We start from the raw sequence: 13,747 nt of genomic DNA, 5'->3' as shown, positions 1-13,747 counted from the left end.
CGTACTGGGTCAGACCAAAGGTCCATCTAGCCCAGTATCCTGTCTACCAACAGTGGCCAATGCCAGGTGCCCCAGAGGGAGTGAACCTAACAGGAAATGATCAAATGATCTCTCTCCTGCCATCCATCTCCACCCTCTGACAAACAGAGACTAGGGACACCATTCCTTACTCATCCTGGCTAATAGCCATTAATGGACTTAACCTCCATGAATTTATCCAGCTCTCTTTTAAACGCTGTTATAGTCCTAGCCTTCACAACCTCCTCAGGCAAGGAGTTCCACAAGTTGACTGTGCGCTGTGTGAAGAAGAACTTCCTTTTATTTGTTTTAAACCTGCTGCCCATTAATTTCATTTGGTGGTCCTAGGTTCTTGTATTATGAGAATAAGTAAATAACTTTTCCTTATCTACTTTCTCCACATCACTCATGATTTTATATAACTCAATCATATCCCCTCTTAGTCTCCTCTTTTCCAAGCTGAAAAGTCCTAGCCTCTTTAATCTCTCCTCATATGGAACCCATTCCAAACCCCTAATCATTTTAGTTGCCCTTCTCTGAACCTTTTCTAGTGCCAGTATATCTTTTTTGAGATGAGGAGACCACATCTGTACACAGTATTCAAGATGTGGGCGTACCATCGATTTATATAAGGACAATAATATATTCTCCGTCTTATTCTCTATCCCCTTTTTAATGATTCCTAACATCCTGTTTGCTTTTTTGACTGCCTCTGCACACTGTGTGGACGTCTTCAGAGAACTATCCACGATGACTCCAAGAGCTTTTTCCTGATTTGTTGTAGCTAAATTAGCCCCCATCATATTGTATGTATAGTTGGGGTTATTTTTCCAATGTGCATTACTTTACATTTATCCACATGAACTTTCATTTGCCATTTTGTTGCCCAATCACTTAGTTTTGTGAGATCTTTTTGAAGTTTTTCAGTCTGCTTTGGTCTTAACTATCTAGAGCAGTTTAGTATCATCTGCAAACTTTGCCTCCTCACTTTTTACCCCTTTCTCCAGATCATTTATGAGTAAGTTGAATAGGATTGGTCCTAGGACTGACCCTTGGGGAACACCACTAGTTACCCCTCTCCATTCTGAGAATTTACCATTTATTCCTGCCCTTTGTTCCCTGTCTTTTAACCAGTTCTCAATCCACAAAAGGACCTTCCCTTTTATCCCATGACAACTTAATTTATGTAAGAGCCTTTGGTGAGGGACCTTGTCAAAGGTTTTCTGGAAATCTAAGTATACTATGTCCACTGGATCCCCCTCGTCCACATATTTGTTGACCCCTTCAAAGAACTCTAATAGATTAGTAAGACACGATTTCCCTTTACAGAAACCATGTTGACTTTTGCCCAACCATTTGTCTTCTTCTATGTGTCTGACAATTTTATTCTTGTTTCAACTAATTTGCCCGGTACTGACGTTAGACTTACCGGTCTGTAATTGCCAGGATCACCTCTAGGGCCCTTTTAAATATTGGCATTACATTAGCTATCTTCCAGTCATTGGGTACAGAAGCTGATTTAAAGGACAGGTTACAAACCAGAGTTAATAGTTCCACAACTTACATTTGAGTTCTTTCAGAACTCTTGGGTGAATGCCATCTGGTCCCGGTAACTTGTTAATGTTAAGTTTATCAATTAATTCCAAAACCTCCTCTAGTGACACTTCAATCTGTGACAGTTCCTCAGATTTGTCACCTACAAAAGCTGGCTCAGGTTTGGGAATCTCCCTAACATCCTCAGCCGTGAAGACTGAAGCAAAGAATCCATTTAGTTTCTCCGCAATGACTTTATCGTCTTTAAGCACTCCTTTTGTATCTCGATCATCTAGGGGCCCCACTGGTTGTTTAGCAGGCTTCCTGCTTCTGATGTACTTAAAAACATTTTGTTATTACCTTTTGAGTTTTTGGCTAGTCGTTCTTCAAACTCCTCTTTGGCTTTTCTTATTACATTTTTATACTTAATTTGGCAGTGTTTATGCTCCTTTCTATTTACCTCACTAGGGCCTGGTCTACACTACGACTTTAATTCGGATTTAGCTGCCTTAATTCGAATTAACGCTTGACCCGTCCACACAACGAAGCCATTTAATTCGAATTAAAGAGCCCTTTAATTCGATTTCTGTACTCCACCCCGACGAGCGGAGTAGCGCCAAAATCGAATTTGTCAATTCGAATTAGCGTTAGTGTGGCCGCAATTCGATGTTATTGGCCTCCAGGAGCTATCCCACAGTGCACCATTGTGACCGCTCTGGCCAGCAATCTGAACTCGCATGCACTGGCCAGGTGGACAGGAAAAGACCCGGGAACATTTGAATTTCATTTCCTGTTTGCACAGCGTGGAGAGCACAGGTGACCACAGAGAGCTCATCAGCACAGGTAACCATGCAGGCTGATAATCGAAAAAGAGCACCAGCATGGACCGTACAGGAGGTACTGGATTTGATCTCTATATGGGGAGAGGATTCAGTGCTAGCTGAACTGCGTTCGAAAAGACGAAATGCCAAAACTTATGAAAAAATTTCCAAGGGCATGATGGAGAGAGGCCACAATAGGGACACAGATCAGTGCCGCGTGAAAGTCAAGGAGCTCAGACAAGCCTATCAAAAAGCAAAGGAGGCAAACGGTCGCTCCGGGTCAGAGCCGCGGACATGCCGCTTCTACGCTGAGCTAAATGCATTTCTAGGGGGGGCCGCCACCACTACCCCACCTCTGACTGTGGATTCCGAGCTGGGGATAATCTCATCAGGTACACCTGATGATTCCGTGGAAGGGGAAGAGGAGGAGGAGGAGGAGGACGAGCTGGCAGAGAGCACCCAGCTCTCCGTTCTCCCCAACAGCCAGGAACTGTTTCTCACCCTGACTGAAGTACCCTCCCAAGCCTCCCAAGCCAGCACCCAAGACCATGACCCCATGGAAGGGACCTCAGGTGAGTTTACCTTTTAAAATAGAAAACATGGTTTAAAAGCAAGCATTTTTAATGATTAATTTGCCCTGAGCACTTGGGATGCATTCGCAGCCAGTACAGCTACTGGAAAAGTCTGTTAACATGTCTGGGGATGGAGCGGAAATCCTCCAGGGACATCTCCATGAAGCTCTCCTGGAGGTACTCCAAAAGCCTTGCCACAAGGTTTCTGGGCAGTGCAGCCTTATTCCGTCCTCCATGGTAGGACACTTGACCACGCCATGCTAGTAGCAAGTAATCTGGTATCATTGCCGGACACAGCCTGGCAGCGTATGGTCCCGGTGTTTGCTGGCATTCAAGCAACATCCGTTCTTTATCTTGCTGTGTAATCCTCAGGAGAGTGATATCGCTTAGGGTAACCTGGTTGAAATAAGGGAATTTAATTAAGGGGACTGAGGTGGCCGTTCCTACTGGGCTGTTTGCCTGTGGCTGAAAAGAAATCCTTCCCTGCATTTAGCCAAGTGCAAGGGGGGGGGGGGGGAGGATTGGCCCAGAGCTTTTCGCGTTTTGCTAGCAGGGATCTTCCCTGATACCAGCCACGCGGTGGGGGGAGGGAGAAAGCAATCATCCCAGAGAATTCATGGCGGGTGGGGGGTGGTGGTGTTAGTTTGGTTCCTGCAGGGATCTTCCCTGATACCAGCCACGCGGTGGGGGGAGGGAGAAAGCAATCATCCCAGAGAATTCATGGCGGGTGGGGGGGGGTGGTGTTAGTTTGGTTCCTGCAGGGATCTTCCCTGATACCAGCCACGCGGTGGGGGGAGGGAGAAAGCAATCATCCCAGAGAATTCATGGCGGGTGGTGGGGGGTGGTGTTAGTTTGGTTCCTGCAGGGATCTTCCCTGATACCAGCCACGCGGTGGGGGGAGGGAGAAAGCAATCATCCCAGAGAATTGGATGGGGGGGGGGGGTGTTAACCTTCAGCAGCAGAAAACAAGCTAATAGGAAAACTGCAGCACAACGGGCTTTGCTTGGTATGTGGGAAAGCAGGGCGCAGAAGCCTAAAGACAGTGGCTTACCATGGCAGCATGCAAGGTGAATTCTGTTGCCCCGACCTGCGTCTGTGATCTCTAGCAGCAAAGCCACAGGCACTCAATATTAAGAGGCAAAATGCGACCTTGCACAGAAATCACATGTGCTATGTAATGTGAATAGTATACACCGTGAAAGAGTATAAGCATTGTTCTGAAAAATGTATCTTTTAAAAAAATTCTCTCCTTTTTTCACTCCCTCCAGCAGGTGCAAATGTTTCAAGCCTCCCTCCTCCTTCCCGAAGGCTATCCCAGATAAGGCGTCGTAAAAAAAAGACGAGAGAAGAGATGTTTTCCGAAATCATGCAATCCACCAGGAATGAAAGAGCTCATCTGAATGAGTGGAAGGAGACGGTTTGCAAGTATAGGAAAGAAGCCAGTGACCGTGAGGACAGGAGGGACCAACGTGAGGACATGAGGGACCAACGTGAGGACAGAAGGGACCAACGTGAGGAGAGGAGAGACGCTCGAGATGAGAGGTGGCGGCAGGAAGATCAGAGGAGTCGGGAAGCAACGCTGGGGCTGCTGCGTGAGCAAACAGACATGCTCCGGCGTCTGGTGGAGCTTCAGGAACGGCTGCTGGAGAACCGAGTGCCGCTACAGCCCCTGTATAACCCCCCTACCTCCTCACCATGTTCCATAGCCTCCACACCCAGACGTGTAAGAACACGGGGGGGAAGGCTCCGTACACCCTCCCATTCCACCCCAGTGGACAGCCCAAGCAAAAGGCTGCCTTTTTTTTAACCTTTTTTTACTGGGCTTTTCCTTCCCGCAGATCCTCCTCCCAAACCCCACTCAGGTTCTGTGCCGCTACAGCCCCTGTATAACCCCCCTACCTCCTCACCATGTTCCATAGCCTCCACACCCAGACGTGTAAGAACACGGGGGGGAAGGCTCCGTACACCCTCCCATTCCACCCCAGTGGACAGCCCAAGCAAAAGGCTGCCATTTTCTTAACCTTTTTTTACTGGGCTTTTCCTTCCCGCTGATCCTCCTCCCAAACCCCACTCAGGTTCTCTCCCTCTTTTTATAATCAATTAATAAAGAATAAATGATTTTTAAACAATGGTGACTTTATTTCCTTTGAAAGCAAGCTGGGGGAAGGGGGAGGGTGGGTTCCTTACAGAGAATGAGTCAATAAAGGGAGCGGGTTTTCAGGAAGGATAAACAAACATAAATTTCACACTGTAGCCTGGCCAGTCATGAAACTGGTTTTCAAAGCTTCCCTAATGCGCAGCGCTTCATCGTGTGCTCTTCTAATCGCCCTGGTGTCTGGCTGCGAGTAATCAGCAGCCAGGCGATTTGCCTCAGCCTCCCACCCTGCCATAAAGGTCTCCCCCTTGCTCTCACAGAGATTGTGAAGCACACAGCAAGCAGTAATAACAATGGGGATATTGGTTTGGCTGAGGTCTGAGCGAGTCAATAAGGATCGCCAGCGACCTTTTAAACGGCCAAATGCACATTCTACCACCATTCTGCACTTGCTCAGCCTGTAGTTGAACAACTCCTGACTCCTGTCCAGGCTGCCTGTGTATGGCTTCATGAGCCATGGCATTAAGGGGTAGGCTGGGTCCCCAAGAATAACAATTGGCATTTCAACATCCCCCACGGTTATTTTCTGGTCCGGAAAGTAAGTCCCTTGCTGCAGCCGTTTAAACAGATTGGTGTTCCTGAAGACGCGAGCGTCATGAACCCTTCCCGGCCAGCCCACATGGATGTTGGTGAAACGTCCCTTGTGATCCACAAGTGCTTGCAGCACCATTGAGAAGTACCCCTTGCGGTTTATGTACTGGGTACCCTGGTGCTCCGGTGCCAAGATAGGAATATGGGTTCCATCTATTGCCCCACCACAGTTAGGGAATCCCATTGCAGCAAAGCCATCCACTATGACCTGCACATTTCCCAGAGTCACTACCTTTCGTAGCAGCACCTCCGTGATTGCTTTGGCTACTTGCATCACAGCAGCCCCCACAGTAGATTTGCCCACTCCAAATTGATTCCCGACTGACCGGTAGCTGTCTGGCGTTGCAAGCTTCCACAGGGCTATCGCCACTCGCTTCTCAACTGTGAGGGCTGCTCTCATCTTGGTATTCTGGCGCTTCAGGGCAGGGGAAAGCAAGTCACAAAGTTCCATGAAAGTGCCCTTACGCATGCGAAAGTTTCTCAGCCACTGGGAATCGTCCCACACCTGCAACACTATGCGGTCCCACCAGTCTGTGCTTGTTTCCCGGGCCCAGAATCGGCGTTCAAAGCCTATAACCTGGCCCATTAACATCATAATCTCCAAAGCACCGGGGCCCGCGGTCTCAGAGAATTCTGTGTCCGTGTCCATGTCCTCATCACGCTGGTCGCTGCGCTGCAATCGCCGCCTCCTCCTCCTCCTCGCCTCTTTTTTCTGGTCCTGTGTAAGCATAAACTCCACGAGAAAGCGCGAGGTGTTTATAATGTTCGAGACTGCGTTCTGGAGCACAACGGGATCCATGCTTGATGCAGAATGGAGTCTGCAGAGTTCACTCAGGAAAAAAGGCGCGAAATGGTTGTCTGCCGTTGCTTTCAGGGAGGGAGGGGGAGGCTGTACCCAGAACTACCTGCGACAATGTTTTTTGCCCCATCATGCACTGGGGTCTCAACCCAGAATTCCAAGGGGGGTGGAGACTGCGGGAACTATGGGATACCTATGTAAAAGCTACCCACAATGCAACGCTCTGGAAATCGATGCTACTATGGTAGCTTGGACGCAAACCACCGAATTAATGGTGCCTAGTGTGGCCGAATACATTCGAATTTATAAAATCGGTTTCCTAAATTCGAATTATATAAATTCGAATTAATCCTGTAGTGTAGACATACCCTAGGATTTGACTTCCACTTTTAAAAAGATGCCTTTTTATCTCTCACTGCTTCTTTTACATGGTTGTTAAGCCACGGTGGCTCTTTTTTAGTTCTTTTACTGTGTTTCTTAATTTGGGGAATACATTTAAGTTGGGCCTCTATTATGGTGTCTTTAAAAAGCGTCCATGCAGCTTGCAGGGATTTCACTTTAGTCACTGTACCTTTTAATTTCTGTTTAACTAACCCCCTCATTTTTGCATAGTTCCCCTTTTTGAAATTAAATGAAAAATAAATGAAGATTGTTGGATACGGGTCCCATTCTCCAAAAGGATTCCCGGAGGTTTTGTTTCAATCAAATAACACAACACACTTCACAACAGAGTCCCAACACACGTCCCAATGTTGATGCAGAAGCCACCTTACAGGCCTATTCTTTTTCTAATGCCATGCATGATTTTCAAACAAAAGATATTAATTTACCAGTTCTGAGTGCTAATGGAAGATAGAAATACAGTAGAACCTCAGAGTTACAAACACTTGAGTTATGAACTGAACAGTCAACCACACACCTCATTTGGACCAGAAGTACATAATCAGGCAGCACCAGAGACCAAAAAACAAAAAAAAACAAATACAGTACAGTACTGTGTTAAACATAAACTACCAAAAAAAAAAAAAAAAGGAAAAGCAGCCTTTTTCTTTTGCACAGTAAAGTTTCAAAGCTGTATTAAGCCAATGTTCAGTTGTAAAACTTTTGAAAGAACCATAACATTTTGTTCAGAGTTACGAACATTTCAGAGTTGCAAACAACCTCCATTCCCGAGGTGTTCATAACTCTGAGGTTCTGCTGTATGTTCTAGTTGCAACAAAATATGCATACTTATCAGACAAATTAATAGTCCAACTGTTTTAATTATCTAGTCCATTATTTTATGAAATGAGGAATGTCTTCTGACATACAGCGTTTTTCTTGACATGGCTTAAAAATGTATAACTGTAGAAAAAAGTGACATATTTCAATTTCTACTTTAAGTCCCATATGCTTTTTTTTTCTTTAATTCCTTCAAAACTGTTCAAATTTGCTTTCAGGACTTCTCCCAGAGCAGGAGAGACTGGCAGCTACATGCAATTAATTCTGTAAACTGTAATGAAAAAAAAACTGACACAAATATTAAACTTTCAAAAGATGTCAAGATTTCAAGATAAGTAAGCCTATGCACAGTGTAATCTAAATGCTGAACTGTAATGTATTAAAGTGAATATGCAAATAAACAGCACATATCAAAATAAATTCCACTTCAGCATAATAACAGTCCTTCACAAACTCTAATGACCAGCATGTCTTGGGTTTATACATATGCAGATTATTTTCTGCCGAAATTGGATTTCACATTTCACTTTAAATCAAAGAGGAAAATATCTACACACAGTCCTGTATGTACTGTGGGTGACATTAAAACGCTTGGCTGAATACAAAGTTCATGTTTAATTAAAACGTAACATTTAACAAAAATATAATTTATCTTTAAATTACTTTTATTAGTAATCACTTGCCTAAACTTCTATTTATTAAGATATCTATGAATCAAAAACTATAGATCTTAGAACTCTTATATTCCTCAAGTAGTTCAGTCTTTTGATTTAAATAAATAGAACCTCATGCTGAGGGACTGACAGGAGACTACATGGACTGTTGATGAAATGCATCAAAGGAACCCCCTGACAGAAACTTCTACTACACTGGTTTCAATGGTAGAGTTCACAGACAGCCAAGGGGTAATATTTCAGTACAGCGTGAGAAGATTTACTCGTGTCAATCTCAGTGACACAAATGAGAACAGCAGTACAAACTGAGACAATTTATTCTGATATTGGTTTGTAGAATAAAAATAGAGGAGTGGGTAGAAATCACCTCGTAGCAAGTGTCTGGCTCTAAGCACGTGTAGACATTCTGCTGCATATCCAACATATCCTGCAGTAACCCTTTCCAGTGCATCTCACTGACTGGTGGCTGCCTAAATAAATAGAAAAAAAATCAATATTTATTGTCCCCCTTAATGGGAGATGATGCTAGAGTTCCACCTGTGACCTGACATACCACAATTTTGGTTTTTTTTAAAGTAAGCATTCCCAAAATCCTCCAGTGATGAGCTATTTGTTGAGCTATTTTTAACAGCACCCAAAAAGAGTTGGATAATCATAATTTTGAGACATCAACTCTGGATTATTGCAGTAAATTTAATGCAAGTTATCAAAAAGCCTGATATACAAAAAGTCTGCAACCCGGGGAGACAACATTATTGTTTTTATTTAAATTTTATTTTAATTTGGTGGGAGGAGTTTAGAAAGGATTCTACTAAGCTGTCTATTGGGTCACTATCTCCCGGACTGCTTTTTGATTGTGAATTGACATTTATGTTAGCATTTTCTCTATATTCTTGATATTAAAGTATTTAACTGAGCATCTGACGCTATTAGGTAAAGTAGTAAGACATGAGGGTCCAAGAGCCAAGGATCTATACAGATGAGAGGTACTTTTCTTCTACAGCACCTTCTTACTTTAGGAGAGACACTCATTTGATCTTTCCAAGCTATTTAAAAACTCTTAAGAGGGCTTTCAGCATGCTCCAGCTATATACTACCCATCAAAGCTGATGGAGCTTTTCTTAGTAAGAGAAGCAGTAATTACAACACACACAAAATGCTGCTTTTTCTCAAGACTTCAGCAATCTGATTTCTCTGTTCTCAATGAAGGGTGTACAATAACTCAGCTACAGCAAGATGGAACATGAAAAATAAGAGTATTTTCCAAATAAAAAAATCAATAAAAGAAGAAATGGCAGATTCAATTATTGCTAAATACCTGAATTAAAACTACTGATACAAAAGCTCATAAGAAAATCATGTGAAGCCAAAAAAAAAAATTCTAAAAGATGCTATTTCATAAATTCTGCGCTTTCAGTAAAACAGAATTAGTTTTAAAGGACTTTATTTCCAGTACATTTGTTTTATTGTTCATTTTTAAAGTACATACATGACTGGAAGTATTTTCTCTGCCAATATGCCTTTTAAGCTTGCTTAACTGAACAGAACACAACCATACTGAAATCAGTCTGCAACCATTCTAGCAAGAGGTAGTATTTTTAACAACAACAAAAAGCAGTGAAGCACTTATAGTCAATGTTCAATTTCACGTTAACAAGTTTGTTTTATGGTTATTGTGTTAAGGTTGAGAGAAAAAAGTACCATCACATTGGTGTATAAAGGTGAAAACGCACATTCTCTGAACACGAACATTCTAAGCTGACCAACACTGTCAATACTCACTTGCGTCCTGTGTGCCTGGTCAGCCTAATCATAAGCTTCTCTGCTTGCTCTGGGCTGTTCTGCGTATCTTTTACAAATGATACAGGTTTCTGAAGTCCATGCTTCTCCAAAATTTCTGATACACTACAAATATACAGTATAAATCATTCAGCATCTTGCCATTTTGTCCTGCATTAGATCATCATTATTTGTATCATAATATTGCCTAAAGTAGTGTTTCTCAACCTTTTTGATACCTGGGACCAGGGCTTTCTAAACTGTCAGGGAGATCTCAGGGACCGGCACCAGTCCATGGACCAGTCGTTGAGAAACAATGGCCTAGAGGCTTCACACAAGATCAGGGTTCCATTGTGCAAAGCACTGCACATACACATACAATGAGAGTCTCTCCCCCAAAGAGCTTACAACCTCAACAGACAAGTTAGACAGAAGGTGGGAGAAAGGTAATATTAGTAGGGACCTTACAGATGAGGAGCTGAACTGAGGTTGAGAGAGTAAGTGACTTTGCCAAAGTCATAAATAAAGTCTGTGGCAGAGCCAGAAATTGAACTCTCATCTCCCAAATCCCAAACTAGTGCCATAACTACCTGAGTATTGTCCCTCCTTCAAACAAAGAATACTTTCAGTAAATATACCACACTGGCAGCTAACAGCAATATTTTCATCAAGTTCCTTCTGAAATGAACAAACTCTATTTTCAATTTCAAACTATTCAAATAATCTATACATATTCAGGAAGAAACGTTATTCTCCAACCACCAGCTGTTTTAATGATAAACCAACCAACCAAAGAGTCTAATATTATTTCAAGGAAGAATGTTGTAAACCATCTCACATTTCTTGAATTTTATATAACCTATAAGCATTATAAAATTTGAAAGTTCTGATGATCAGAACATACAAACTTTTCCTAAGCTACAGGGAGCTGACATTACGACAATACCATTGGAAACCAGAAAAAACCCTCCTCATCCTCATTACTTCCTTTCTTAGATTAACCTCTCCTAGTCATTTTTATGTTTCTCTTCCTATAAATACTCAAGGCATTTGAAACTTGGCTTAGAGGAGAGGTCCTCAATCAGTGGGGCACGCCCCCTAGAACATTCGGGGGGGGACGGCTGGGGCCTGGGCCAGCCCCCACAGAGGGCAGAAAGGGAGCACCACTCCACTCCACTCTTGGCCCCAGCCGCCAGCCCCGCGCCCGGGGCTCCACTTCCAGCGGTGGCTACCGATCCCGCGCCCAGGGATCCCACTCCCGGCCGAGGCTCCACTCCTTCCCCAGTTATGGCCCCAGCCTCAGCCCCCTTACCCCTGTCTGTATCTCCCCCTCCTGGCCCTAGCTCCCAGGGGTGTGGGCAGCTCGGTCAGGAGTAATGGGGGGCGCGAGGTAAAAAGTTTGGGGACCACTGGCTTAGAGGCTCAGATTTGGCCTAAACCCTTTTGTACACACTACAGATACTCTGACTGCCGTTCCAGAAATACGGGAGCGGTTCAGCACTCCATTCTCATCCCTTGCAATCCTAGCTTTGATATTTGATTTGGGGCAGTAGTGGTTGAAATATTTTTTGTAGGAAGAAAGTTACAACCCTCATATTGTAGAAGAACTCAACATTCAGAAAGTATTTTTCCTCTAGATTTGTAGTGAAGGGTTTGGATATGACCTATGACCCTATGCCATGGTAACCTGTACATTCCTGTACTATTCCTCCAATAAAACAAAATGAACTGTTGATATGGTAAATGGTTTTTACCTGAGAATTTGTTCCAGTTCATCTACTTTGTCATGAAGAGTTTTAGTTATGTCTGTTTCCGGGCTGTGAAGGTTTTAATTAAAAAAAAAAAAAAAATACTGTTGAATGCATGATCCAGTTATTGCTGGTATAACACATTATCGACATGGAAATAAACACCAAAAAGTTGAATATTCATTCTGGAACCTTTCAAAACCCAGATGATGCTGCAGCTTGCACAGAAAGGATTAAAACTGTTGGCTTCTGGTAGAAGGAAGGCCAAGAACTTGTGGGTAATACTAGACAACATTGAACCCACCCCTAGAAATACCAGCTCGCTTCTTACCTGACACCTTCCCCTTGAACTCCCTCCCATCCATCCACCTCCACTTTTCCAAGCATGACCTTCCCAAGTGTGGAGATTGGCAATGGACCCAGAAGAATACCAGGTAGCCTAGGGCTTCTCCTGATAGTCAGTCTTTCATCCATTTTCTCCAGAAATGTTGTTTGTCATAGTGCAGTTTTTCTGTAGGAGGGCCTGTCTCATGCTGGCATGAATGCTTATGAGCATCAATGCTGTATATATTAGAGAGACAAGATGGGCGAGGTAATATCTTTTATTGGACCAACTTCTGTTGATGAAAGAGACAAGCTTTCGAGCTTACACATAGCTCTTCTTCAGGTCTGGGAAATGTACTTCAAGGGTATGTCTACACTACAATTAGACACCCATGGCTGGCCTGTGCCAGCTGACTTGAGCTTGCGTGGCTTCAGCTAAGAGGCTGTTTAACAGCAGTGTAGAGCTGCAGCCCAAGCCCAAATGTCGAGCTCAGGGACCCTCCCACCTCTGCCTGACAAAAAGGCCTGCGGAGTGGCCGTGGTCTGGACCGTCTGATTTTGACCTTTTGATTTAGATAATTTGTTAAACATTTTTTTTTAACATATATGAAGCATAGGCTCAAACAGTTCAATTAAGATAGGTACTACACCAATTACATTACATACTTTAGCTTTTAGTTTATTTTAATTATTTCCCCAGGAGAAATGAATGTCATCTCAGGGAAAGATTTTAGATAATTCAGAACTATATTTAATGCGTTCTAAAAACATCTACATATAACCACATATGTATGCTCACCCATATCCTCTTTGTGGAAGGCATTCCAAAATATCATAACAAAGGGAGAGCTGGTCATCTCGGTCGCAACTATAGATACATTCCAGTGCCATACTCATCAGCTGGTCCTGATCAGGAATTATTTTTTGCTGACACTATCAAAAACAGAATATATTTTGCTGTATGTTGAAACATTTTTTTCCATTTACAGTCAGTTTTTCCATATTCCAGTGTTACTGTAAATACAATCTTAACTAGTGCAAGTACAACTATAAAACCAATTTAGTGATTTCTTTTTAATTAGAGGCTCTCTGGATCTTTAATAATTCTCTGTGAAATATCTTTTGTAATTACAGAAAATGCAACAAAAGCTAATCTGTATCCTCTGTGTACTGAACCTGTCTGAAAGAGCAAGATACTTGCAACTGAATCCTATTTAATTTTGAAAAAGCAAATATTTTAAACAGGCAAATTATTAAAAAAAATGTTAGATGCTTGAAACCATTATTTACAGACATCAAAGGAATTTACTTCATTTGCACATTAACAGCATCAATACTGTAAAATGCTGCAGTTATTGTGTACAGCCCATCCACCACACAACCCATTACTGAATGCAGCAGAAAAATGAGGTGCTTCTAACAATTATGTCAATTTATGATTCATGAATCTCAAACTGTATTTGAAACTGTATAGACATACTACAATAATTCATATAGCTCCAAATACAATAG

At 42.9% G+C, this 13,747-nt stretch overlaps 1 protein-coding gene across 2 annotated transcripts in view; it reads right to left on the bottom strand.

Moving 5' to 3' along the window:
- NBAS (NBAS subunit of NRZ tethering complex) overlaps window positions 1–13,747 on the bottom strand; it is a 409,271-nt gene that overhangs the window by 277,222 nt on the left and 118,302 nt on the right. For both annotated transcript variants that reach the window (XM_065400708.1, XM_065400709.1), the window contains 4 exons: window positions 13,035–13,168; window positions 11,918–11,980; window positions 10,167–10,289; window positions 8,752–8,854 (listed from right to left, as the gene is read on the bottom strand). In XM_065400708.1, the coding sequence (XP_065256780.1) occupies window positions 8,752–8,854; window positions 10,167–10,289; window positions 11,918–11,980; window positions 13,035–13,168 (423 nt within the window). The remainder of the gene's footprint in view (window positions 1–8,751; window positions 8,855–10,166; window positions 10,290–11,917; window positions 11,981–13,034; window positions 13,169–13,747) is intronic.

The sequence above is a fragment of the Emys orbicularis genome, chromosome 3, assembly GCF_028017835.1.
Source record: "Emys orbicularis isolate rEmyOrb1 chromosome 3, rEmyOrb1.hap1, whole genome shotgun sequence".
Classification (NCBI taxonomy): domain Eukaryota; kingdom Metazoa; phylum Chordata; order Testudines; family Emydidae; genus Emys; species Emys orbicularis.
Note: the sequence above shows the minus strand (reverse complement) of the source record. Positions and strands in the feature narration are given on the sequence as shown.